Source organism: Melanerpes formicivorus, unplaced genomic scaffold (assembly GCF_026170545.1).
Source record: "Melanerpes formicivorus ecotype bairdi unplaced genomic scaffold, bMelFor1.0.p_v2 SCAF_47, whole genome shotgun sequence".
NCBI lineage: Eukaryota > Metazoa > Chordata > Aves > Piciformes > Picidae > Melanerpes > Melanerpes formicivorus.
In genome coordinates, this window is record NW_027142399.1 from 2,216,217 (window position 1) to 2,240,067 (window position 23,851).

Below are 23,851 nucleotides of genomic sequence, written 5' to 3' on the forward strand. Positions count from 1 at the left end.
CGGTGCGACTACCAGCGCTAACCCTGCAAAAGTTATAGTTGGCATTTCCATCTCCCAGCAGCCGCACACGTGGACTCTCCTATTAAACTAACTCTCCTACGAAAGTGGAGTTCACTGTATGCCTTTAAAGGGGATGATGGGTCACACTGTCCCAAGTACCTTTGTCACAAAACACTTCTTTTTCCTCCTCCTCCCGGACAGTTGATGCTGCAACACTCTGGTGGTACAAATGATTTAGGAACATTTAAATGCAATCAAAAGAAACTTTTCCTGACCGAAGAAGATTTCCAGTTCTTTTCACTGTGCTCTTTTCTGGCACACACACTTTCTTGCTGATTGCTTCCATGCCAAAATGGCATAAAGTTGTATAAAGAGCATGTAGAAAATGTCTTTTCCCTCTCCAGAAGTTAGCAGATAAAAAGTTATTGCTTTGTCTTAGCTTCATTTTCTTTTTCATAAGCTGTTTGTACACAGCTTTGTTACCATTAGTAGTCTGAGGTAGATTTCGTAGCAGTAAGTCATGCATTTGGGATATAAGGACCTTGATATTAACTGCTTAAAGGAAAAATCAGTGTAACAGATGGAAGCAAAGAATTGTTTTAACTGTTGAAGGTGAAATTCTGAGCCTTTTTTAACTATTGAGGGTCAAATTCTGAGCCTTTTTTAACTGTTGAAGGTGAAATTCTGAGCCTTTTTAACTGTAGAGGGTCAAATTCTGAGCCTTTTTTAACTGTTGAAGGTGAAATTCTGAGTCTTTTTAGCTGTTGAGGGTCAAATTCTGAGCCTTTTTTAACTGTTGAAGGTGAAATTCTGAGCCTTTTTTAGCTGTTGAAGGTCCAATTCTGAGCCTTTTTTAACTGTTGAAGGTCCAATTCTGAGCCTAAGCCAACAGTACTACCTGCTTTTAACAAATACCATAGTTATTATAGAGTGAGCAGCCTTTTTATGTTTACTCTCATGCTTTCAAAACACAGGGCTGGTGTATCCCATTGGTGCAAAGCACAGAATGAATTCTTCAGAGATGAAATATATCTCAGCTTCTTCTCCACTTACTTGCAACATGAGTGAAAACTATTCTCCTCCAAACCTCATGCAAGCAGATGTCCACGCTGTCAACTGGCAAAGGCCATCCATAAGTGAAGAGAGCTTTACCTCAAGTCTGAATGACTCCCAAGAGTCTGACTCTGAAAGCCTTGTTCAAGAGACACAGTACCAGTTGGAGCTCCGGAGGCGGATTGATGAAAATGAAGAGCTGGTGGAACTGTGTTCAGATGAGTTGGAGAATGACAGCTTAGAAGGAGATAGCTTGGAGGAGATGATTTTAAAAGAAGGACTTGAGGATGACACAGGTCAATGTACCACTGGAATACAAAAGAATAAAGGTGATGAAAGGTAAGGCATGGGATTTTACAGCTTCACAGATTGCAGCAGGTTGGAAGGGACCCTCAAAGGTCATTTTGTTCACCCCCCCTGCAGTCAGCAGAGACACCTCCAACTAGATCAGGATGCCCAGGGACACATCAAGTCTGATCTTGAATGTCTCCAGGGGTGGTGTCTCAACCACATCCCTGGTCAACCTGTTTCAGCATTTCACCACTCTGACTGCAAAGAACTTCCTCCTGATGTCCAACCTGAAACTCCCCTGCTCCAGTTTCAAACTGTTGCCCCTCATCCTATCACTGCAGACCTTTCTAAACAGTCCCTCACCAGCCTTCCTGTAGGTCCCTTCAGATATTGAAATACAGCTCTAAAGGTCTCCCTGGAGCCTTCTCTTCTCCACACTGACAGCCCCAAGTCTCCCAGCCTGTCTTCACAGGAGAGCTGCTCCAGACCTTTCATGATCTTTGAGGTCCTCCTCTGGACTCTGAACTTTAGTAAACCAATTGAATAGTTCTAACACTTTAAAAGCTTCCACTCCTCAGAATTTACATGACATAGAATCATAGAATTATTTCAGTTGAAAACAATCAGGCTCGAGGTGAGGAGAAAGTTCTTCACTGAGAGAGTTGTTAGCCATTGGAATGTGCTGCCCAGGGAGGTGGTGGAGTCACCGTCCTTGAAGGTGTTCAAAAAAGGATTGGACTTGGCACTTGAAGCCATGGTTTAGTTAGTCATGAGGTGTTGGGTGCTAGGTTGAACTTGATGATCTCTGAGGTCTTTTCCAGCCTCACTGATTCTATGAAAAGACCTCAAAGATCATCTAGACCGACTCTCACCACTACCACAGCCATTAAACCATGGCCTGAAGTGCCACGTCCACATAGAATGCATAGAATAAACTAGGTTGGAAGAGACCTTCAAGATCATCATGTCCAACCCATCAACCAATCCAACCCACCTAAACAACTAACCCATGGCACCAAGCACCCCATCAAGTCTCCTCCTCAACACCTCCAATGATGGTGCCTCCACCACCTCCCTGGGCAGCCCATTCCAATGGGCAATCACTCTCTCTGTGTAGAACTTCTTCCTAACATCCAACCTAAACCTCCCCTGGTGCAGCCTGAGACTGTGTCCTCTTGTTCTGGTACTGGTTGCCTGGGAGAAGAAACCAATTTACATTGCCAAAGTGCTTAAGTTTTGTCCTGAAAGCTGTGTTAAGTCCAAAATCCACATTTCCAGGCCTACACTATTATCCTTTAGAAAGCATTAACTCAGCACATAAAACAAAATGTAATTTGCTGTCAATAGACATAAAAGGCCTGAACACTGTATAAATTGGGAATAACTCACAAGTTTAAAGGGATTAAATTAAACCTGAAGCAACCATAATGTGCAGTTTCAGTTTAATTGTCTACTTAAAAGGAAATGGCAAACAAATGGAGGCTAAATGATTAATAGCATCCTTGCATTCACCTCCTCACCAGGCAAAGCGGCCAGTTACTGAATATTTTATTGTGAGTGCAAATGATGTTAATTGTACTGGAAACATGCTCTAATTTTTAGTGGTTTGGTGTGGGTTGTTGTTTTTTTCCCCCCCTTTTTTTGGGCTGAATGTGAGGCTCTTCATTAAATGGAGATTTAATTTTTCTTTTGCTTGAACTTAGCCTAGTAAGTACTCCAATCCAGTCCATTAACTGGAGCAAATATCACAGCATCTACATCTGAAACCCCCCTCTCTACATCCATTACTAACCTGGGAATCTGAAGAGGAGACACCGCATCTGTTGGCTGCGTGCAACACTTTTGTTGACGAGCACAGAGTCCATCTAACCTTTCTATCAAGTTGGAGGGAGGAATAAAAGGTGCACTTTTTGTCTGCAGATGATTAGAGATGAAGGAGCTCTTCACGCTCATTTCGCTCCCCGCGCGGCGACCTGGCCTGCAGAACACAATCGAGCTGCTGTGCACACATTTCAGCACAATAGAACTCTTTAGCATTATACTGTGTTATCTGAATCCTTGCAATTGTACCACATATTTCTGTACTCATTTCAAAATGGGCTCACCTTTTTCTGTGTACCTGGGGTGTGTGGCCACTGGGAATAATAATCATCTTTTCACCGGCATAAATCATCTAATCCCTGCCACGCAGCCTACCCTGGCACCAATGCTTACCTGAAATGAAAAAGCATTGCTGGAGAGACAGATTAGTTTATTATTAGGAGCCACTTGAAAGAGAGGCACAGGCATGGAACTAATTTAGAAAGGATGAATAAATGATTTATGGAAATGATATTAGAATTAACTGAGCCCCAGGTTGGAGAATCCAGCAGATCAGGAGGTTTCTGTTAACAAGGAGCTGAAGAGTCAACCAGGTTTCGGTGCCTGTACATCAATCCCTCTCTGCATTTGTCAGTGCTCAAGAAACCAGGACTGCACTGCAGGTCCAGTTAAGAGGAAAACGGTGTTAAAAGCCTTTTTTCCTCCCACACTTCTTACTCCTGCCACTGCCTGCCCATTTCCTGGAAGCCAATTTGTACGTGTTTAGCTCCTACAGTTGGTTTTCCTCCTGTTAGATCATAAATAGAATCAGCTGTGGGGTTCTGAAGGCAGACCACCTTTGTTTGCTTGATGACAGTTGACAGGTGTAGCTTAGAGCAACGGTATGGGCACTTGTTGAAAGTAGATAAGTAAATACAACCCAAACAAACACAAAGCTTCCTGACTTGTTAAAAATACAAACAAATGCACCCCAAACAAACAACAAAACAACCACAAAGCTTCCTGACTTGTTAAAAACACAAACAGATAAAACCCAGACCAAGAAACAAAAGCAGCAAAACCCAACTATAAACATTGACATTTGAGGGAGTGATTTTACCAGGAGTATCACTTTTTATTTCACACTGCAGAGGCTTTGGAGGATGAGCAACACTTCCTAGCTTTTGTAGGCTCCAGCATTTAAAAGGAAACAGCAGAAGCAGTGCAATAGATCATTTCTCTCTTATTATTTCCCTTCTATTGTCATTTCTCTTACATTATTTCTCTTTACATCACCTCTCTTTTAGCTGATTCTACTATAGTACTTAGTATAGATTCTATGCCAATGGCCTCCTGGCCTCTATCAGGAACAGTGTGGCCAGCAGGAGCAGGGAGGTCATTCTGCCCTGTACTCAGCACTGGTGAGGCCGCACTGGCGAGGCCACACCTTGAGTCCTGTGTCCAGTTCTGGGCTCCTCAGTTTCGGAAAGATGTTGACTTGCTGGAAGGTGTCCAGAGAAGGGCAACAAAGTTGGGGAGGGGTCTGGAGCACAGCCCTGTGAGGAGAGGCTGAGGGAGCTGGGGTTGCTTAGCCTGGAGAAGAGGAGGCTCAGGGGAGACCTTTATTAGAATAAACCTTTATTAGAATAAACCAAACCAGGTCGGAAGAGACCTTCAAGATCATCATGTCCAACCCATCAACCAATCCAACACCACCCAAACAGCTAACCCATGGCACCAAGCACCCCATCAAGTCTCCTTCTGAACACCTTCAATGACGGCGACTCCACCATCTCCCCAGGCAGCCCATTCCATAGCACAATCACTCTTTCTGTATAGAACTTCTTCCTAACATCCAACCTGAACCTCCCCTGGCACAGCCTGAGACTGTGTCCTCTTGTTCTGGTACTGGGTGTCTGGGAGAAGAGACCATCATCCACCTGTCTACAACCTCCCTTCAGGTAGTTGTAGAGAGTGATAAGGTCACCCCTGAGTCTCCTCTTCTCCAGGCTGAGCAACCCCAGCTCCCTCAGCCTCTCCTCACAGGGCTGTGTTCCAAACCCCTCACCAATTTTGTTGCTCTTCTCTGGACTCGTTCCAGCAAGTCAACCTCCTTCCTAAACTGAGGGGCCCAGAACTGGACACAGTACTCGAGGTGTGGCCTAACCAGTGCAGTGTACAGGGGCAGAATGACCTCCCTGCTCCTGCTGCCCACACTGTTCCTGATGCAGGCCAGGATGCCATTGGCCATCTTGGCTGCCTGGGCACACTGCAGGCTCATGTTTAGCCTACTATTGACCAGTACCCCCAGGTCCCTCTCTGCCTGGCTGCTCTCCAGCCACTCTGACCCCAGCCTGTAGCACTGCCTGGGGTTGCTGTGGCCAATGTGCAGAACCCGGCACTTGGATGTGTTAAATCTCATGCCGTTGGATTCTGCCCATCTGTCTTCTTGCTGTCTACAACTACCTGAAGGGAGGTTGTAGCCAGGCAAGCAGCACCAGAACAAGAGGACACAGTCTCAAGCTGTGCCAGGGGAGGTTTAGGCTGGATGTTTGGAAGCTTTAAGTCCAGCAGGAGCAGGGAGGTCACACTGTTTCAAACGGAACCCTCCCCTGATTCAAATAGCAATACTGCCCGCACAGGAGTAACTCTGATGATCATATTTGCAAGACATTTCTTGGCTCAAAGTCCACAGTGAAATGATAGAAAATTCATACAGCTTGGACCTGAATAGCTTTGTGTTTCTTGTTTATGTTTTAAACAGGAAACATCAGGCTGTGGACAAATATTTCAGCCTAAGATACAACCCTAACTGGAAGAACACAAAAGAGGGAGCAGAATTTTCTGAGGCAGAACGAGCCTGTCAGGTTGCTGGAGGGAGCAGCATGGACTTTGCACAGGATGCATTTTACCTCCATGCCAATGACTGCTCAGAGGAAAAGAATCAACAGGAGGCAAAGGCACAAGGTACATCCTCAGAGTTTGGTACAAAATCACCAAGCTTCCATAAAACAAATGCTGTGGGCAGCGAGGCTCCTTTTAAGCCACGCAGCAAAGGGAAGGGATCTGCAGCTGGGTGTCACTTCAAAGCCAGCCCAAAAGCTTTGGCTCTTCAGGCTCAAGAAGGTCGACCACAAAAGGCAAAAAAAAACTTTGTGGAAAAAAACAAACAGACCTTAGGATTCCCTTCAGAGAAGAGAAATTCTTATCTTCAGCTGCACAGTAAAAGGCAACAAGTTCTCCAAGAGCAGGTAGGTAACTCTTCGATGTGTTCTAACTGGTATAAACTGAGGACTGCCTGGTGGTTTGCAGAGGAGAGTAAGCAGATTTGCAATCTATCATGCAACTGCTACCTCCTGATGGCCAGTGTAAAAGCTTGGTCACCCTTTATCCAGTTCTGGGCCACTCAGTTTAGGAAAGATGTTGAGTTGCTGGAAGGTGTCCAGAGAAGGGCAACAAAGCTGGGGAGGGGTTTGGAGCACAGCCCTGTGAGGAGAGGCTGAGGGAGCTGGGGTTGCTTAGCCTGGAGAAGAGGAGGCTCAGGGGAGACCTTATTGCTCTCTACAACTACCTGAAGGGAGGTTGTAGCCAGGTGAGGGTTGGTCTCTTCTCCCAGGCAAGCAGCACCAGAACAAGAGGACACAGTCTCAAACTGCGCAAAGGGAGGTCTAGGCTGGATGTTAGGAAGAAGTTCTTCATAGAAAGAGAAATTGGCCATTGGAATGTGCTGCCCAGGGAGATGGTGGAGTCACCATCACTGGAAGTGTTTAGGAAGAGCCTCTATGAGGCATTTGGTGCCATGGTTAACTGATTAGATGGTGCTGGGTGGTAGGTTGGACTCAATGATCTCAGAGGTCTTTTCCAACCTGGTTAATTCTATTCTATTCTGGAATAATTAACCAGCCTTCAATTAGAACCCCACTGAAGACATTATTACAAGCCTAGTTAAGCTACACACACACACATATATATATATATGGAAGTCTGAGCTGCATTATTTCATGAAAACTAAAAGCCCTGTCTTTCTTCACAAGCCTACATTCAAGAAGGACTGAAGGGGACCAGGGCTAGCATCTCTAGGCACATCCCCATACTGCCATTAAAACCTCTTGCCACTCTGCTGTTGTGTGCTGCATCTCCTGAGCTTCCTCCTTGCACCCACACCTGGCACCTACATCAGTGCTATGACTGGGGATTCTGTGGGTGGTACCTAGGTTCTTAGGCTGGATGTAGCTCTGAGCAATATGATCCAGTGTGAGGTGTCCCTGTCCATGGAGGGGAGTTGGAACTGGATGATCCTTGAGGTCCTTTCCTACCACAACAATTCTATGATTCTATTCTTGCCCATGGCACAGAGGTGGTTTCTGACTAGTTTTTAATCTTGAAGCTGGTGCACTGCTGTCTTCCTTCCTATGGGTTCCACATTACACCTTATTAATGGTTCTTTGAGGGGTTTTTTGCTGCCTCTGATTTTTCTCTGCATGGCCAACATGCATTTGGTAATTATTATCTCTGCTCATAGAAGCTACACTTCTAAGCAGAAAATACATTCTGGTCACACTGCTTTCAAGGGCCATGAGTACTCTTGCTTGTCACTGTCTTCCAAGAGCCTTCTCTTCACCAGGCTGAACAGCCCCAAGTCTCACACCCTGTCCTCACAGGGGAGGTTCTCCAGCCCTCTGGTCATCTTCTTGGCCTCCCATAGAGCCACTCCAGCAGTTTGATGTTCTTCTTTTGTTGGAGGTACCAGAACGAGTTGCTGTACTCCAGAGGGGGTCTCACCAGAGCAGAGGGGAAGAATCACCTCTTTCCTCCTGCTGGTCACACTGCTTTTGATGCAGCCCAGGACACAGTTGGCTTCTGGGCTGTTAAGTGACCATTGCTGGCTCATGCTGAGTTTTTCTTCACCTGACACCTCCAAAGCCTTTCTCTTTGAGACTGCTCTCGAGTCACTCCTCTCCCAGCCTGGATTTCTGCTTGAAATCAGTCAGCAGATAGCAGCCATGCACACTACTTGGATGTGAAGGGCTTAGCTTTCTTACAACTGACTGAGAAACCTCAGGCAACTTGCATTAAGGATTAAGTGGAAATGTAATTACAGTTCCTAATGAACGATTATAGATGAGTTTGTTGCTTTTACTTGATACTTATTACACATAATGGGAAGGTGGGAGTGAGTGAATCACTCCACCAGCTGGAGCACGGAAAATCCTTCCCTTGCAAAAGCTACAGAGACTTTCTGCTCCAAGTGAAACGTTTTCCAAGGCTGATGAACAGTTGACACAAGGGTGGAGGGCATCTGCATGACAAGGAGTGTAAGGATGGACAAGCTTTCTTCTAGCAGAGCTATTAAGAGCACTTTGTTGTTGGTTGTTGTGGTTTGGGTTGGTTTTTTTTCCCCATTATAATTTTGTTGATGGTAAAAATAATGAGTGCAGATTGATGCTAATTAAAGCTGTGTTGATATAATTGTGTTTACTGGTTGGGGAATTCTGAAAAGGGTTCAGATGTAAGTAGTGGAGCCAGAGATCAGGACTCTGTTGTGGAGACACCATTCAAAGGTAGGTAAGAAATAAACACCAAAAAGTCTGTTAAAATCAGATCTGTGTTCGAAGCTTGCCTCACTGAAGGAGCTGGGAGGGCAGCAGAGCTGTCACACAGCAGGAGTCAGGCAGCATGGATGTAGAACAGTGTGCTTCTGCCCTCAACAAGTTGGTACCACACAAGAGAGACACAGACCTGCTGGAGAAGGTCCATAGGAGGGCTGTAAAGATGATCAGAGGGCTGGAGCACCTCTCCCGTGAAGACAGGCTGGGAGACTTGGGGCTGTTCAGCCTGGAGAAGAAAAGGCTCTGGGGAGACCTTAGAGCAGCATTTCAGTATCTGAAGAGGACCTACAAGAAGGCTGGGGGGGGACTGTTAGAAGGGTTTGTGGCGGTAGGATGAGGGGCGGTGGTTTGAAATTGGAGCAGGGGAGCTTTAGTTTGGACATAAGGAGGAAGTTCTTCACAATGAGAGTGGTAAAATACTGACCCTGGGCAGCCTGATCTAGTTGGAGGTGTCCCTGCTGGCTGCAAGGGGGTTGGAGAAGATGACCTTTGAGGGTCCCTTCCAACCTGATGCAATCTGTGAATCTGTGATAGAATTGCAACAGCATCACCACCTACTGGCAGCTGGCTTCATGTTTGCTGTGGGTAGGAAGCACTGACCTCTCTTGTTCTTAATCGAGATATCCATTGCTCTACCTTGTTGGAGGGCGTGAAAGAAGGCCTGACAGAAGCATCTTGCTGCCCTGAGCTGGCCCATGAGCCAGCTTTGATCATCTCACCTGCAAAACTGCATCAAAACTGCACAAAACACCTAAGTATGAGAAGAGGAAAACACATGTCTTATGCTGGAGTAGTTGAAGAGGTTACTGAATACCTTTTTCCCCTAACCTGGATTAAAAATAAACCAGTTCAAGGAACTGATCAGGACCTCAGGCACTTGGAGCATTGCCTCCTGATAGGTCTCTGTGGTAGAAGCACTGGACTGGTCCCATGCTTTGTGGTAAGGGCACCTGCAGTAGTTAAGGATCATGTCCGTTCAAGACTGGAATCATCTCCCAAGGGCAGCAGTGGATTCCTCTCCACTGGATAGTTTTAAGATTCAGCTTGCCAGGGTGCTGGGCCAGCTCATTTCAACTCCACTATCACCTAGAAAGGTTGTACTAGATAATCCTTGGGGTCCCTTCCAACCTGGCATTCTGTGAGTCTGATTTCCAACAGAACCAGTTCCATGATTCTGAGCTTTGCAGGATGCTGAAGCTGATTTATTGATATGACCCCTGTGGGCTGGCAGGTTTGGTGGTGATGAAACAGTGTTGGTCAGCTTCTTTTAGGGCTGTGGGTCAATACTGAACTTCAGTGGAAAAACCACATAATCAACCAGGTTGGAAAAGACCTCAGAGATCATCAAGTCCATCCTAGCACCTAAAACCACCTCACAACTAAACCATGGTGCCAAGTGCCACATCCAATCTTTTTCTGAACACCTAATGAACAATGAAATGGTGTTTCTCTTCAGAATGCACAAGTCTAAGAAGATTCTACCAGCTGAGATTGTTCTTTGGGGGGTTTTGGGGGGAGAAAGCATTTCTATTACCTTATTTCCCATCATTTCCATGAAGTTGCTACAGGGTGGAGGAGAAAGGGGTGGAGGAGAAAGGGGTGGAGGAGAAAGGGGTGGAGGAGAAAGGGGTGGAGGAGAAAGGGGTGGAGGAGAAAGGGGTGGAGGAGAAAGGGGTGGAGGAGAAAGGGGTGGAGGAGAAAGGGGTGGAGGAGAAAGGGGTGGAGGAGAAAGGGGTGGAGGAGAAAGGGGTGGAGGAGAAAGGGGTGGAGGAGAAAGGGGTGGAGGAGAAAGGGGTGGAGGAGAAAGGGGTGGAGGAGAAAGGGGTGGAGGAGAAAGGGGTGGAGGAGAAAGGGGTGGAGGAGAAAGGGGTGGAGGAGAAAGGGGTGGAGGAGAAAGGGGTGGAGGAGAAAGGGGTGGAGGAGAAAGGGGTGGAGGAGAAAGGGGTGGAGGAGAAAGGGGTGGAGGAGAAAGGGGTGGAGGAGAAAGGGGTGGAGGAGAAAGGGGTGGAGGAGAAAGGGGTGGAGGAGAAAGGGGTGGAGGAGAAAGGGGTGGAGGAGAAAGGGGTGGAGGAGAAAGGGGTGGAGGAGACCAGGTTGGACCTTTGAGATCATCAAGTCCAACCTATCACCCAACACCATTAATCAACTAAAGCATGGCACCAAGCCTAAACACCTCCAGTGATGGTGACTCCACCACTTCCCTGGGTGTTTACACTTTGCAGACAGCTTTATGGTTGGTTTTTTTAATCATCTGACATAACCTTAGGTAAAAAGATTTGCAGCCTCCTTGCTGCAAGATTCACAGCTGTTGCCTCTGTGCATGCAGCCAGCAGGCTGCATGTGCCCCAACATACAGCAAATCCGTGCTGAGCTGTGTATTTACTAATTTATACAGCATTTCATAAAGCATCAAGTTCTTTGCAGTGTTGCCTGATTCTCTAAGAACCTGATGATGAGTCTCTCTGAGAGAAAGAATAAAAAAGAGAGAGAGAGAAGGAGAGAGGGAGAAGCAGTGGCCCAAGCTAGCTCAGCTGTACTCACGATGAGTTGCTTTCCTACCTACAAGCCCCTTACTTCAAAGCAAGGAACATAATGTACAATTTTTTAATGGCTCTAGACCAAGGCACTCAGACTCTCTGTGCACTGAGCCTTACCTCAGTGTAAACACCTAATCAAGATTGCCTGCGCTTCAACAATAGCAGCCAAATGCAATTCGAGAACCACAAGCCTTTGAAGTCCTCACTGCAAAGGCCGGTTTCCTAGTCTGGGATAATGACATGCCATGATTGCTGTCTTTGTTGTATCTTTTCAGTAGAGAAGCAATTATGGGCCTCAATTTAACAGAATAGGCATTACACAGCTTATGATTCTCAAAATGCAATTTCATTTGATCATTTTCTCAATTTGATTGGTATTAATAGAATAGTTCACCAAAAGGGGAAAAAAAAAAAGGGGAAAAAAGAAAAAGAGAGGGGGAAAAAAAATGCTGCCAGAGGTTGTGTCCTGTTCCTCTTTCAAAGAGATAATGTAGAAGTATGCTTTACCTGCCCAGTAAACTAGCAATGCAGTGAGGCAGTTGGTTCCACCAAAAACACCTTGCTGATGGCCAGGCCTGCAGCTATCCACTGCTCAGGAAACCTGTGTGGTAGAATAGAATAGAATAGAATAGAATAGAATAGAATAGAATAGAATAGAATAGAATAGAATAGAATAGAATAGAATAGAATAGAATAGAATAGAATAGAATAGAATAGAATAGAATAGAATAGAATAGAATAGAATAGAATAGAATAGGACAGGACATTGAAGCCTGACTTCATCTGCCACTCACAAGGAGGAAAGAAGATAACAGGAATTCAGAGTATTTAGAATCATAGAGTCATACAATGGTTTGGGTTGAAAGGGACCTCTAAGGGTCATCCAGTCCAACCCCACTGGATCTGAGAATAGAATAGAATAAACCAGGTTAGAAAAGACCTTTGAAATCAAGTCCAACCTATCATCCAACACTATCTAATCAACTAAATTATGGCACCAAGTGCCTCACCCAGGCTCTTCTTAAACACCTCCAGTGATGGTGACACCACCACCTCCCTGGGCAGCACATTCCAATGGGCAATCTCTCTTTCTGGGAAGAACTTCTTCCTAACATCCAGCCTAAACCTCCCCTGGCACAGCTTGAGACTGTGTCCTCTTGTTCTGGTGCTGCTTGCCTGGGAGAAGAGACCAACCCCCACCTGGCTACAACCTCCCTTCAGGGAGTTGTAGAGAGCAAGAAGGTCTCCTCTGAGCCTCTTCTCCAGGCTAAGCAACCCCAGCTCCAGTTGGTTTTCCTGAAGTTCAGGAAGATCAGGGTAAAAAAGAAAAGTTTGCTGAGCCCATGGCAGGAGGGTTGGAACTAGATGGATGATAGGTTGGACTTGAGGATCTTAAAGGTCTTTTCCAGCCTGGTTAATCCTATCCTATCCTTGAGGTCCCTTCCAACCCTAACAATTTCATGATCCTATGAGTTGAAGAAAACTTCTCTCTGTTGCTATATTTACACAGCCATCACTTGGCTTTGAAACCTGCAGTGCCAGCAGCCACTTGGAAAGCATGGCTCACATTTGCTTTCCAGCCATGCTGCCATGACTGTGGCTACATGAAGATGTTCTCCCTGTTTGTGGGCTTGGCTGTTTTGCACAAGCTATTTGTTGCTGCTGCCAGGCTGTGTACATTAGATGGCCTCTTTCTGCAAGCTACTCCTTGTACTTTCCTACCAACATTATATGTTTTGCCATCCCTTCCCCCCCCACACATATACACAGAGCTCTTGTTCAAGACCTTGCTGTGGTGAATGTCATCCATCAGAATCTTGCTACACTGGCTGATTGCTTGGACAATGATGATTGTCTAGTTGCTTTTCTGTTATTAGGTGCATCCACTGGCTCTTGTATAAATGGAGGAGCCCAGACATTTGAGAGTTACAAGTAGATTTCTGTGCTGCAAGCTTCCTGCAATTTTCTTCCCCTCTCTTCTCCTTAAAAGTAGAAGGAATAATCCCTGCACTACCCCACTGCTGACTGGGGTTTTGCTTCCTTTTTCATTTTCTCTTTCAGCCATTCATTTTCAGGTTATCTATTAGACAATGCCTAACTCCAGCATTTTAGTTTTAATAGGAGGCAAATTATTTCTCATCCTTTCCCCAAGGTTTTTGTATGCTTTCATCTGGTTGGGCTGTAGCCATAAACATTCTTGATTTTTTAGGTTACAGGTCCTAAAACTCTTGATGAGGAACCAGTGCAGAGTGTCCTACCATCCCAGACTTTGAAAATGGAACCTGAAGATAAATGGTACCAGAAAGCACAGCAGTTCAAGGTTCTTTCTCACCATAATTGAAACATATATATATATATGTAAAAGAATTGAAGTTTGGATGTTTAAAAGCTGTAATCTCATTGCTTTTAAAGTTACAATTGCTGGCAGCAAATGCTTGGATACATACCAGTAGATAATCACCAAAGTTTAATGCATGTGCTGCTGGATATATTGAGTGTTTTAAAATCAAAATAGGTCCCAAATCCCAAGAAATTCTGAGCCCAACTCATCTATTTACACAGCTACACAGATTGCATCAGGTTGGAAGAGAACCTCAAAGGTCATTTTGTCCATCCCCGCTGCAGTCAACAGGGACACCTCCAACGAGAGCAGGCTGCCCAGGCCCACATCAAAGCTGATCTTGAAAATCTTCAGGGATGGGACCTCAACCACATTCCTGGGCAGCCTTTCCCAGTGGTTTGCCACTCTCAGTGTCTCAATTTAGGGCATTATCTGGTTGATAATAACGTAAAATGTCCTCATTTTGGTGAAATAATGCAACCTTAATGGTGAGCTAATGGAAAAGGGCAAACTAGTACATGGTCATGTTTGATGGTTCGTGAGGATTCTGAGCTACAACTACTCTTGCATTAGTCTATCCCCTAAAATCCCCCTGAACATCAACCAGAAAATGTTACAAGTAGAAAACTCTGCACTGAGCTCCTCACAGATACATTAAGTCTGTAGATCTATTTTATGCTGAACCCTTCCAAGCAGTGCAGGAGGATAGTCTTTGGAGCAATAGAATACACCAGGTTATCATAGAGGCATAGAATCAATAAGGTTGGAAAAGGACCTCATAGATCATCAAGTCCAACCTGTCACCCAAGACCTCATAGATCATCAAGTCCAACCTGTCACCCAAGACCTCATGACTACTAAACCACGGCACCAAGTGCCACATCCAATCCCCTCTTGAACACCTCCAGGGATGGGGACTCCACCACCTCCCTGGGCAGCACATTCCAATGGCTAACAACTCTCTCTGTGAAAAACAAAACATCATTAACTTCTCAACCAGAACTTCAAGCCAGCTGGAATTATGACTGGCAACCCCTAGCTTCTCTGCACTGCAAGTGTCTGAAGTAATTTCAGGGAGACTCTTTACATTCCCTGCTGTTCACTTAAGACTGGAAGCCACAATCCTGTCAGGGACAAACAAGATCTTATGCTGCTGTTTGTTGTGAGAGATGTGATTTATCTGTGCTTTAGGCTTGAGGTGAGGAAAATGTTCTTCCCAGAAAGAGTGATTGGTCACTGGAATGTGCTGCCCAGGGAGGTGGTGGAGTCCCTGTCCCTGGAGGTGTTCAAAAAAGGATTGGATGTGACACTTGGAACCACAGTTTGGTTGTCAGGAGGTGTTAGGAATTAGGTTACAAGTTGGACTTCATCATAGAATCAATAAGGTTGGAAGAGACATCAAAGATCATCAAGTCCAACCTGTCACCCAAGACCTCATGACTACTAAACCATGGCACCAAGTGCCATGTCAAATCCCCTCTTGAACACCTCCAGGGATGGTGACTCCACCACCTCCCTGGGCAGCACATCCCCATGGCTAACAACTCTCTCTGGGAAGAGCTTTCTCTTTACCTCAAACCTAAACTTCCCTTGGTGCAGCTTGAGACTGTGTCCTCTTCTTCTGGTGCTGCTTGCCTGGGAGAAGAGACCAACCCCCACCTGGCTACAACCTCCCTTCAGGTAGTTGTAGACAGCAAGAAGGTCTCCCCTGAGCCTCCTCTTCTCCAGGCTAAGCAACCCCAGCTCCCTCAACCTCTCCTCGTAGGGCTTGATCTCTGAGGTCTTTTCCAACCTGCCTGATTCTATGATGTATGGCATTTCAGAATGAAGGCAGGCTTTTGGAGGGCTGTCCATTCCATTTAAAGAGGAAAACATTGGCCTGGTCCCAGTTTGGCTGCCGTTCATACTTTCCACCACTGTGCCAGCACATTAATTGTTGCAGCAGAGGTCGAGCTAACAAATCATCATCTTGGCACCAGGAGTCAGGATTCCCCAGTGCTAAAGCTTTATGCCAAGACATTCTGCTCTATATGTGGATTTAATACCTGCCATTAAGCAGTTATTCTGAGTGCATGTGCCACGTAGTGACTGCAAGTGTCGCTAACAAAAGAACCCTAGAGGGACAGAAGGATGAAATGGAGGATTGCAGAGCTGACAAAGATTAAATGGGCTGAGAATGGATTTATAGAGTCCCTAGAAAGAAAGCTGTGTCTTTCCTCAAAGCAGGCCACACCTGATGCTGTAATTGAAAGTGGCAAGTCTTGAATAAACTCCAGACTGAGAGTTTAGCTCAAAGCAGGAGTCCTGGTGTGCTCGAATTCATCAATTGTTTCTTATCATTTGGATGATGTTTTGCAGGATATAGAGCAGGGAAAAGAACTGGGTTTAGAGGTCCAAGCATCTGAATCATTGACATCACACATTCACAGGTTGCAATGGGTTTCAAGGGATACTTGAAGGTGTGAAAAGCACTGTGACAGGCAAACTTACCCTTAAGGAACAGGTGAAATAGCAACCACTGAACTTCACCTCACCTTTGGTAACTTCTTTAAGGATCACCAAAATAAGTCCTCCCAGAGAAATAAAATCAAGTCCAACCAGAGGCTCCAAGAGAGAGCTTTCCCAAGGAATGATAGCCAACAACCACCAAGAAGATGAGCACAGTATCACAGTGTCACTTAGGTTGGAAAGGACCTCGAGGATCATCGAGTCCAACCTATCAACACAGACCCCATGACTAGACCATGGCACCAAGTGCCACGTCCAATCTCCCCTTGAATGCCTCCAGGGTCGATGACTCAACCACCTCCCTGGGCAACCCGTTCCAATGACGAATGACTCGCTCGGTGAAGAACTTCCTCCTCACCTCGAGTCTAAACCTCCCCTGGCACAGCTTGAGACTGTGTCCCCTTGTTCTGGTGCTGGTTGCCTGGGAGAAGAGGCCAACCCCTTCCTGGCTACAACCACCCTTCAGGTAGTTGTAGAGGGCAATGAGGTCACCCCTGAGCCTCCTCTTCTCCAAGCTAAACAACCCCAGCTCCCTCAGCCTCTCCTCATAGGGCTTGTGTTCAAGGCCTCTCCCCAGCCTTGTTGCCCTTCTCTGGACACCTTCAAGTGTTTCGATGTCCTTCTTAAACTGAGGGGCCCAGAACTGGACACAGGACTCAAGGTGCAGCCTAACCAAAGCAGAGTACAGGGGCACTATGACCTCCCTGCTCCTGCTGGCCACACTATTCCTAATGCAGGCCAGGATGCTATTGGCCCTACTGGCCACCTGGGCACACTGTTGGCTCATATTCAGGTGGCTGTCGATCAGCACCCCCAGGTCCCTCTCTGTTTGGGAGCAGAACCAAAGTCTTGCTACCACCAAATATCAGAATTCCAGGCTGCTCCCATGCAGGCAGTGGAGCAAAGACAACAGCAGCACGCTGCAGAAATGGCTGGGTGCAGGTCCTTCTGTTGGCCTTGACTCTCATACAGCAGCAAATTGAGATTCTTGCCTAAATAATTTCCCCAGATTTTGTTACTCAGGGTTTCACCACATCTACCTATCCTTTTCAGCCAACACCACAGAAATTCAGCCCAGCAGAGGCTGTATCTTCAACATACACCAGTGAGGAGAGCAAGAAGTACCTTCATGGTTCTCCAAATGGACTTCCACATGACCAGCTACATTCATACAACCATGGCACTGTGCAGCCTTGTGCAAGAGGTGGCAGCAACAATGGCCAAGCACATCCAAATCAGAGGAATATTTCATCTACTTTTAATGCAAGCTTCCAAGAATTGCTGATGGACCAAGTATCACTTCAGGATTGCAAGAGACATATCTGTGTGGATAAAAGGTATCAGAATGATGCTAGAAGTGGTTTAGGGTAAGGATGTAAGCATTGAAACAGTATTATCACAACAGTATGGTGCCCTTAATAATTAGAAATGAGCAAGGGGGTGCTGGTGGGTGAGAAGCTGGACGTGAGGCAGCTATGTGCACTTGCAGCCTGGAAGACCAATGGCATCCTGGGCTGCACCAAATGAAATGTGGCCACCATATGGAGAGAGCTGATTCTGCCACTCTGCTCTGGTGAGACCTCGCCTGCAGTGCTGTGTCAAGCTCTGGAGTCCCCAAAACAAGAGAGGCAGGGACCAAATGAGGGCCACAAAGATGATCAGAGCCTCATCCAACCTGCCTTTCAACACCTCCAGGGAAGGGGCATCCCCAGCCTCCCTGGGCAACACATTTCAGTTTCTCATCTCCCTCACTGTCAAGAATTTCTTTCTAACATCCAGTCTTAACCTCCCCTCTAAATGTTCCCAGTGTATTCTGTGAGCAAGGATCATTCCATGCACACAGGTTGCTTACTGAACTATCTGCTATAGACAGATAAAGATTCTTATTTCCCCCCTCTTTCTTTTTTTCAGGCTTTCTCAATCTTCTATACACAGCATACCAAGAGCCCCTTGTGCAACCTCCCATTTTGCACAAACCTGGGAGCAACATCACCAGGAGATCAGTCATGTGGCAGCAGCTCACCTGGCTGACAGGCACATGTTCAGCCTCCTTCCACCCATAGTCCCACAGGCAGAAAATGGTTCAGAGCTTGATCCAGAGAGTGGGGGAGGAATCCAAGTGCCAATGAGCCGAAGCAACTCAGAAGGGCATCTCATGCAAATGGAAAAGCAAAACCAGCCTAAGGTCAGCAAGAAGGTAAGCAACCAGATGTGGGTTGGATGGTTTAACATTTCTATTTCTTCCTCTGTTTCATTTGTTCCCTTAATAAGCCAAAAATCCACACACAAAAAGAGGGAATGGGGGACTGAGGATTGTTTCATTGTTACAGACACACACTGACCTTGCCCAGAGCATTAAAACCCAAGGAACAAAGGGTGGAAAGAGACACTAAAATCATTTTAGCCTGAAGAGCAAAGCAGTTCACCACCACCTCTCCCTTTGTCACTTTCAAACTTGATTAGCTCTAAGAACACACAGAGCAGTGTTTGTCTTTTAAGTTATCCAGTGATAAAATGGTGTAGAATAAAGCTATTTGTATAAAGCAGCAGGTAGCCAGGCCTCAAGATCTAAGCAAACCATTATCCTGGTCATGCCCATTTGTGATCCAACTCCAATCTCTTGTTTCCAAGGGAATCAAACTGAACAACCCCAAACTTAGAGGATTTGTAAAGCTAACAGCATAAACAGTACTGCAAGCCTCCTGATGATCCCATTTGGGGCCTTATTAAAACTTGGCTCTTTTTATCTCCTCTGTGTGTCCAGTCTCATGTTGTAACCACTTAACACCAATGCAGTGGAGCAGCAGAGAGAGAGAGAGCCCTGTGTGCCCATGACAAATTAAACGTTTAAGAGGTTAGCTCCAAGTCTCAGGGCAGACAAAACTAATCTGGAATAATAACTTCTGTGTTTCATGTAGGAGGCAGTTGGTGGATTGCTGCTTGAATGCCTCTAAGAAGAATCAGCTGGATTATGAGAGTAACTGAGGGGCAGATTTCTTTCCCTTTCTGTTCTCCTGAGTTCAAGCCATTGTTTTTCTCCTGGGTTTTCAGTAGCTTTCTCACGCTTCCTATGTGAGGAGAGGCACAGGAAGGAGACTATTTATGCCTCCCTGAAAAATCCAGCTTCTCCTGAGAAACAAATGCACTCATGCTCATGGCATGAAGTGAGGGAACCCTGATTTTCTTGTAGGCAGCTGAATGATTAACTCCTCACAGTACCTTAAATTGAATGCTGGGTGCAAGCATATGACAAAAGAACAGGGATCACTGACACAAAGAAGTCTCAAATACAAAATCCAGTGCATGGGATTAGTTTCTCTGCAGCTGAGTTTAACTTGAAGATGGCCATTGAAGCAGCACACATTTTATTTGCATACAGAAGTTTCTTGGTCTTTCTGCACCCTCTGTGTTTGCAGTGACCACAGAGCTGATCATCATGAGGTTCCACTGATGGGTTTTTAATGCATAGCCCACTTCTAAAAATCAACCACAGAATGGTTTGGGTTGGAAGGGAGCTTCAAAGGCCATCTAGTCCAACCCCCCAGCAGTCAGCAGGGATATCCTCCTCTAGAGCAGAACCTTGTCAAGCCTAACTTTGAATGTCTCAAAGGATGGGGGCTCAACTACCTCCCTGGGCAACCTTCTGCACCTTCATGGTGCAGAACTTGTTCCTCACATCCAATCTAGATCTGCTCTTCTCTCCTTTCAAACCATTGCCCCTCATCCTATCCCCACAGGCTTTTGCAAACACTCCCTCTGCAGCCTTCTTGTAGCCCCCTTCAGGTACTGGAAGGCTGCTATTAGGTCTGCCCAGAGCCTTCTCCTCTCCAGGCTGAACAACCCCAGCTCCCTCAGCCTGTCCTTATATAGAGGTGTTCCAGGCCCCTGACAATTTTCATGGCTCTCCTCTGGACCCACTCCATCAGGTCCATATTTAAAAGATTCTGGAATTACTGGGGGCTTTGGAGTAATGCCATGAAGGACTGAAATGGTATCAGTCATCTTCTGTCTTCCCTGTGTGCTTGTGAAGCTTTTGCTGCGCTACAGGGTGTGGGCAGAGGGTAGATTAAAGCTTCTATACTATTACAACAGGGCAGGGCTTGGGTTTTTTGTTCAACTATCTGAACATGTTTCCATTGCAGTTTTGAGATCTTAAAGGTAACCATCACTAATAATATTTGCTTGCCTTTTCTTGCCCCTAAAATCAGGTATTTTCATCTGCCTCTCTCATAACAATTTCCTTGGAGCTTCATTCCAGTAGCAGTCAAATAGTCACTTCAAGCTGTTTAAATGGATCATTTTTGACTGAATGATTTGACTGGTACAATTAACTCAATCTTTTTGGTCACTTACAGTCCTTCAAATGAGACATACCTGCCTGAGAGTTGAATTCTGCCCTTGTAAGACTTGTTTCAATTATGCTCTCCAGGAAATCCTAGCAAGGAACAATAAAGGCAAATCTGTCACTGCTGTTTGTTTTTCAGCCACAGAGCTCAAAGGCCTACATAAATCTGAATGTGAAGCTTGGAGGCCTTGGACCTGACTATGAAGCAATCAAAGAGAAAGTAAGCAGCCCCTGTTATGTGATCTGCTTTTCAGTTGTGCAAAGTGAGCTTAGGCAGGGGAAAATGACAAAGAAATACCACTGCTAAGAAGCAACTTGTGTGGTACTTTATGCCTTTGACTCTAGATCTGGCTTGAGATCCTAAGGAGAGGTTCAAATGAAAGGAAAGAACTGCCTTGTGGATAAACCTAACCCTCTAATTTTGTAGTTCCAGAGACAGGGAGTAGTTCACAGAATCCAACCAGGCTAATAGCACATCAGTAAATTCCACATTCCCAGGACTGAGTTGCATTATTATGCCTTAGACTCACAGATTCATAGCATGGTTTGGGTTGGAAACAACCTTGAAGATCATCTAATTCCAACCTCTCAGCCATGGGCAGGAACACCTCCCATTAGACCACTTGAACACCTCTAGGGAGGGAGAATCCACAATCTCCCTGTTTCTGTGTCTCACCACTCTCACTGCAAAGAGTGTCACTGGGGTATCAATGCATTGAAAGGAAATAAGGGGCATTGGCTCCTAGCAGGGGCAAGGTGGAACATCCTGCTGCATCTGAGGGTAATAAATTGCTGGAAATATGAAGACACAGAATATCAGCTAAGTAAAAGCACCCTGTCATTGAGAGCCTTGAAACAAGTGCACAGGTTTCAAAAATCATTGCAAAAGCTGAGAGAAATGAGCCCAGCACAGAACTGAACAGATCCCTTGAAACATTCAGACTGCCACATTTCTGTTGAGCTCTACCCTCAATGCCATCCAGAAAAGCTCTTAAACATGAAAAGTGCCTTAAAAAAGAATATCTGTGCCTTTTGTCAGGATTTCCTGTTGTGCTCTGCTGAGGGATGATCAATAGCACAGCCAGGTTAAACAGCCACAGAGGTGTAAATGGAAGGCTCCCATGGGAAAAACCCAACAGTGTTTCATTGATGGATCTACTGAGACATTGAATTAAGCAGACCCCTTTTTTCCTTTGGGCAGAAAGAGAAGTTAAAGCAACTAAAGGAGTATGCAAAGCAAATTAAGGAACACAATATGAAAAGCATTGCTTTGGCTCAGAGGTTACCTGCAAAACCCCAGGCTGTATCTTCAGTGTCAAGGCAGAAGGTAAGAGCAGAGAGTCCCTTGAAAGTGCGTGCAGGGAGAGGGTTTGGTCTTTGCACACAGACACACACAAAAGGAAGAGCACAGATTTAACTCCCAGGAGTCTAAAATAGTTTATCCATTTGTATTTTAACAACCCTCAGGACTTCTACTCTCATGGGATCCTGGCAAGCTCTCCCCTGTGCTTCTGTTCTGTTGTGGCTGTTGATGTATGCCAAGAGTTGCAGAATTCTGTGCCAGCAGCTGTCTTTAGTTCATGCATCTGCCTGGCTCTTCAGGAGAGTCCACCATGTGGAAATAGAGCAGTACTCCAAGCTATCAGCACTCAACTGAGCCTAACCAGCCAGTGATGTTTTCCTGGGGAAGGGGGGAAAATAAAGGAGGGTAGAACATCCCTAGGAATGCTACCCAGCACAGCTCTGCTTCACATCAGCAGTGGAGGCCACACTACTGCAGAGTGCGCTTTGCAAGGAGACCACAGATCCATACAGCTGTAGAATTGTTTGAGTTGGAAGGGACCTTAAAGGTCATCCATTCCCAAACCCCTGCTATGGGCAAGGACATGTCCCAAATCACTCAGGGCATCATCCAGCCTGGCCTTGACCACCTCCAGGGAGAGGGCATCCAAAAAACCTCTTGCATTTCTTCCTAAACCTCACACAAAGCACAAAGAGAGGAAACTGCATTGTTTGGATGGCCAAAAGGCTTTGGATTTCTTGAGGAGACTCACCATAGGAACACCTACATTGCCTTGGAAATAATTGTGCAGGTTTTCTCTTAACCAGCTGTCCCAATTGTCCTGGTTTTAGGCACTGGAATATGCCAAGACGATTCCTAGACCAAAGACTTTCATGGCAAGGCAGCCAGATGAAGAAGTGAGAGAGGAAAGAGCTCTGCTCTCTTTAAATGAAGACAGCTTACCTCAAATTGCATCCTTGGAAGCTTTGTGGCATCGACACGAGAAGGAGAAGCAAATTGTAGCTGCTTTCAGAACCCTTCACATCTTATAAGGCTTTGGAAATTATCAGGGACATCCTCAAGGCACAAATGTCTGAACTGTTTAGTTATGAACTGTGACTTTCACACAGAGGTTTTTCCATTCCACTGAAAGACAAGGTTTAATCATTGGTAAATTTTAGAATCAGTTCCACTAGAGGCAATGTAAAAAAAGATATATCTAAACAGTTGCTTATGTGGCATTTTAAATGTGTAACCTCTGCTGCTCTTCTGCTCCCAGATCAACTGACCTAGTAGTTGCATCTTACAGGCTGTCACAGCTGGATCATTTTTTTAGCCATGTCAAACCTATGGGCATATCTGCACAGCCAGGTTGGAAAAGAACTTTGAGGTCATCCAGACCAGCCTATCACCCAACACCATCTAATCAACTAAACCATGGCACCAAGGGCCTCATCCAGGCTCTTCCTAAACACCTCCAGGGATGGGGACTCCACCACCTCCCTGGGCAGCTCATTCCAATGGGCAATCTCTTTCTGTGAATTTCTTCCTAACATTCAGCCTAAACCTCCCCTGGTGCAGCTTGAGACTGTGTCCTCTTGTTCTAGTGCTGCTTGCCTGGGAGAAGAGACGAACCCTCACCTGGCTACAACCTCCCTTCAGCGAGTTGTAGACAGCAAGGTCTCCCCTGAGCCTCCTCTTCTCCAGGCTAAGCAACCCCAGCTCCCTCAGCCTCTCCTCACAGGGCTGTGCTCCAAACCCCTCCCCAGGTTTGTTCCCCTTCTCTGGACACCTTCCAGCATCTCAACATCTTTCCTAAACTGCAGGGCTCAGAGCTGGGCACAGGACTCAAGGTGTGGCCTAACCAGCACTGAGAAAGGGCTTCGTTTGGGCCTTTTAACCCCAGCAGCTTCATTTGGTGATTCTAATATCAGCAGTGTTTCTCTTTTGGAAGTGCTGAGGAGATGTTGGCAGACTATCCAGCAATGAAGGCCAAAAAGAACCCACTGCTGCTGAGAAAGACAACCAAAATAACGTGCCCCAAAGCCAGCAGTTGGTAAAGGTACAGTGCTAATTATTCAAATG

At 45.9% G+C, this 23,851-nt stretch overlaps 2 protein-coding genes across 2 annotated transcripts in view; both read left to right on the forward strand.

The window, feature by feature from the left end:
• Positions 1 to 23,851, forward strand: part of UBASH3B (ubiquitin associated and SH3 domain containing B) — a 278,462-nt gene that overhangs the window by 109,050 nt on the left and 145,561 nt on the right. The window lies entirely within an intron of this gene.
• Positions 980 to 22,818, forward strand: JHY (junctional cadherin complex regulator). The gene is given in 10 exon segments (XM_068159897.1): positions 980 to 1,392; positions 5,909 to 6,395; positions 16,185 to 16,286; positions 16,933 to 17,043; positions 17,045 to 17,148; positions 17,150 to 17,506; positions 18,075 to 18,336; positions 20,624 to 20,704; positions 21,686 to 21,811; positions 22,618 to 22,818. Coding segments are annotated over 10 exon segments (2,217 nt in total). The 5' UTR covers positions 980 to 1,006.